Source organism: Cystoisospora suis, assembly GCF_002600585.1.
Source record: "Cystoisospora suis strain Wien I chromosome Unknown contig_5583, whole genome shotgun sequence".
NCBI lineage: Eukaryota > Apicomplexa > Conoidasida > Eucoccidiorida > Sarcocystidae > Cystoisospora > Cystoisospora suis.
The window spans coordinates 2,718-6,635 of record NW_027158373.1 but is presented as its reverse complement, the minus strand read 5'-3'; the positions used below and the strand labels follow the sequence as shown (position 1 = coordinate 6,635).

The 3,918-nt window shown below is 46.2% G+C and overlaps 1 protein-coding gene across 1 annotated transcript in view; it reads left to right on the top strand.

The window, feature by feature from the left end:
- Positions 1-756: 756 nt before the first annotated feature.
- CSUI_009379 (uncharacterized protein) overlaps positions 757-3,918 on the top strand; it is a 5,401-nt gene continuing 2,239 nt past the window's right edge. Inside the window, exons 1-2 of the mRNA XM_068069495.1 lie at positions 757-1,332; positions 1,802-1,835. Coding sequence (XP_067918529.1) covers positions 811-1,332; positions 1,802-1,835 — 556 coding nt within the window. The 5' untranslated portion in view covers positions 757-810. The remainder of the gene's footprint in view (positions 1,333-1,801; positions 1,836-3,918) is intronic.

The window sequence follows — 3,918 nt, the reverse complement described above, 5'->3', positions numbered from 1 at the left end:
TAGATTAAAGATAGATAGATACCATCTAGGGAGTAGCTGCTCGGTTAGGGTTTTCGAGTGGGAAGCTTTGTGGATGGCGGTGGCGGGCACAAGAAGACTAGAGTCCTCTGTTGGCCACTGTCTATGTCTTTTTTCGTCTCGTCATTCGCCGTTGATGGTTCAGAGGTGTTTTCTCTGGGGTAGCTATGACTATGAACCTGAGTTCTACCTTCAATATACGTGACCCTGTCTACCTATCTATGTATCTATCTTCCTATCTATCTATCTTTAATCTCTCTATTTCTATCCTTCTATGTTCTATCTCTAATCTATGCATCTTTAACGTATCTCTCTATGTATCTATCTTGATTCTATGTATCTATCTCGGTATCCTTGTATATGACTGGTTTCATTTGTCCATCTTCCGCGTAATGTCCCTCTCCACCATCACTCGCTTGCGCGGTCCAAATGAAGTAGGAGTTTCCTTCTTTTGCAGTCATGAAGTGTGAAGAGACAAACGAGTTGGTTAACTTGAGAATAGGATCTTTTTTAGCTCACGTACACGATGATTGCATGACCCCCTTCCAGCGACGCATGAAAGGAGTCAAGAAGAAAGGCGTTTCCGGGGTTTGGTCGCTATTCCTATCGAAGACGGCAAGATCAAAAAGAAGAAAGAGATGATGAGATTGGTCGCCATCAAAGAGGTAGTCTCTCTCACCTCTATCGAAGTGTCTGAAGGGGTTGTGTTGCTTCATGCATGGTGTTATGCTCTCTCAGGAATCTCGAGGCCGGTTGATCATTGGACGTCTTTGTACATTTCTCGATGCTCAGATGCTCTTTGAGCTCGTCGCCCTCTCAGTTAAGAAACGGTCGAGCTTGGCTTGTGAGAATTCTGACTGTTGTCCTAGCGTCTCTTCTACGAAGCTAACGATAGTAGCAGGGCCTTCTAACTATGCCAAGAAAGAATCTAAGACAAAGTCGAAAAGGCGGTCGGTCTCTTTACCTCCTTCTTCTGCTTCGGTTCCCGATAGGGAGAGTGAAGATGTCGATGCGTCAGGCTGTGGGAGACAAGCACCGTCCCTCTCAACTGCCAGAAGACGACTAGATATTTCACAACAAAATATTCATGAAAACTCCCTTGTGTCATCTTCTGGTTCAATTCTAGAGAATGAGAGTACCTCAGAAAAGAAGCACGTCAGGGGCGACAGCTCTCCTACCTCTCAGGAGACGGATGAGAAGGAAGAAAGACAAAGGAGAGAACAACGTCGATCGACTCTCGTAGCCTCTGCCGATGAACTTCTTTTCATACATCAGACTATTCAGGTGTTCAACTGGGTTCTTCTAAGTGCTCAGGTGAGACAATCTACAAGGAGGAGATGAAGGCGGAAAAAAAGAAGGAGAAGAAGTCGAGAAAGAGAAGGACAACGAAGAGGATGGACTGGGCCACAGTTGATGTGTTTTATGGAGCTTTCGTCACCGGGAGAAGAGAAAGAGAGACAATGGTGGACTTCATATGAGATGTGATGGGTCTCCTGGAAATTGAAAAGCATGCACTTTCGTCTCCGGCTTATGAAAGTTCAGCGCATTAAGAAGATAGGTAGATAGATGCAGTCAAGTAGATGGCCCCACTATAACACGAGAGAAGGACGGATGCACTTTGAAGCTCATTAGCTGATCTACCCCGGGGGCATGTCGTGGGAAAGACTCGTATTGTATGAGGCAGGATTTCCACGAAGGTTCCTGTGCTTTCTTGTACTCTTCACACCTTCGCCGCTTACTTTTGGCCTCCCCTCTATGCCCTCCCTCTTCACTTTACTTTTAGGAAACAGAGGAACTACGGGAGAAAATGGTTCGAGGTAAGGAATGGTTGTATCTATCTGTCTACGTTTTCATGGATGTTAGTTTTTATAGTACGAGCTGGTCATCCTTCATCGTAGAGATCATTAGGAGACTTCCCATGTTGTATAGGTACAACTCTCTTCCTTATCAAGCTGTATCTCCAACAGAGAGATGTCTTCAATCAATTCACTGCTGCCTAGAGATCTCTTAAGATATGATCGCTGTCAGTGAAAACAAACAGCCTTCTTCTTCACAAGAGAGTAAGAAGAGGAAACAGAAAACTTTTCTTTCGACAAGGTCTGCGATCTTTTTACGACCAAAGCATGTTCATCAGTCCTCTTCTCGTCCACATGCACTCTAGCCTCTTTCAAACTCAGTTCCTTCTCACAGACATAGCGAAAGTCTTTTCTGAAGATAGCCAGCCCCAGTTGAAGGCGTCTCCAGATGTCTCGTGTAACCGTAGAAACTTGTACCGTCTTTCAGTATAGGAGAAAAGAGTCCGTGTCGTTGCATCTCTATGTGTGAGTGGGCTGTCTATACACTGGGCAAGCAGTCTTGAGGGAAAGGACTCTCTCTGCTTTGGTTTCAGAACAATAGAGAATGAATGCCTCTTAGGTAAACATGATCGTAAGCATCGTAGCGGGGAGTCTGTAAACAGTCCTCGCGATTAGGTGGTCTCTTCAGATGCCATATTCCGGGGACTCTCTGCTGTCTCTTCACTGATACTAAAGCGTTACCCGTGACTTCTTTCTCTTCTGCTTTGGTCTACGGTCTTCTCACTCACTCGTGGCTTTCCCTGGGGCGAATAGCATTTGTCTCTTCATCCGTACCTCCCATACAGTACGCAAGCAATCATGTCTACGACTAGTATGACGTGCGGCGGCTCTCTTGTATGGGCTTCTATCTCGAGCTGAGTAAGGAGAGCATCAAACAGATAAGCACCTCTCAGAACGAGAGAGAGCTAGTTCGACAAGTGTCCTTCCTTATCGGGGCTCTTCTCAATCTCGTATCCAATGTTACATATGTAGAAGAGCTGGTCGTGTATATCAGCAGACGGAAGGAAAGGTTGAAGCGGCTGAAGTCTAGGTGATGAAGGAGTCGCTCTCTCTAGTGCATTGTCGAGAAGATTAAGCCGGCTCTTTGTCTTCCATATCACAGAATAGGGGGAGTCGTAGGATGTGCTGAATGTCTCCTAGGGGACCGTTGATGTTTCAGATCAGAGGGAGAACGAACGATAAGAGGTCTATATACGTAAGTCCGGTGGTCAAATTCACATTACGGTGGGTATACATGCTGTACATATCATTCTCCTTGAGTGATCTGCTGCTGTATCTGTTCAGACAAAAGCGCTGTGCTTTTCCGCCGGTTGCTACCTGCCTGGTACGTCGCTATGCCACTCTTCCTTGCCTCACGCGTCTCCATACTTCTCCATCGTTTGTCGTAAGGAAGTCAAGTGTCTTTGCGTTTCAGTTAAGTTCCTCTGCTATAAGGCACACTGATAAAAGGTGGAGAAATACAGCTTCGCTACTTCAGTCTTTCCTGCAAAATATTCCTTCCTGCACATCACGTCTACGCCCTCTCCTCGAGCCGCTCAGCGTCTTCATGCTGAAGTTTCGCAGACGTGTCTTGGTGGCTTCTGGTCTGTCTTCTTATTGGTTTGCTGGCTTTCTCTCGTGCACGTCGATACATGATCTCGGGTGTCCTTACATCAAAGGTGACAACGATACAGGACGCTTCTGCTTGGGATGATTGACGTGAAAGACTCCTTGAGTTTGTATTAAGAATCTCGCCTCATGCAACGAGGGAATGATCCAGTGCCCTCCAACTTCTCAGAGACCTGTCTCGCAGACCTAGCTGAATGGCAGGCTCGTGTCTATACCGGGGAAGAGCTGAGCAACTGCAAGGAAGTAGTAGTAGTAGTACATCACCCGACTTGCCCGCTTTTGCCTTGTCGTAACGAGGGCAGCTAGCTCTTTAGTTAGCTGCCTAGCTAGCTGAAGTAGTGAACTGGCTATGAGACAATTCTAGATCTATAGATCGATAGAATCTCTTGCACCAAGTTTTTTTCCTAGCTTGATTCCCGCTAGCTAGGAACTGTCG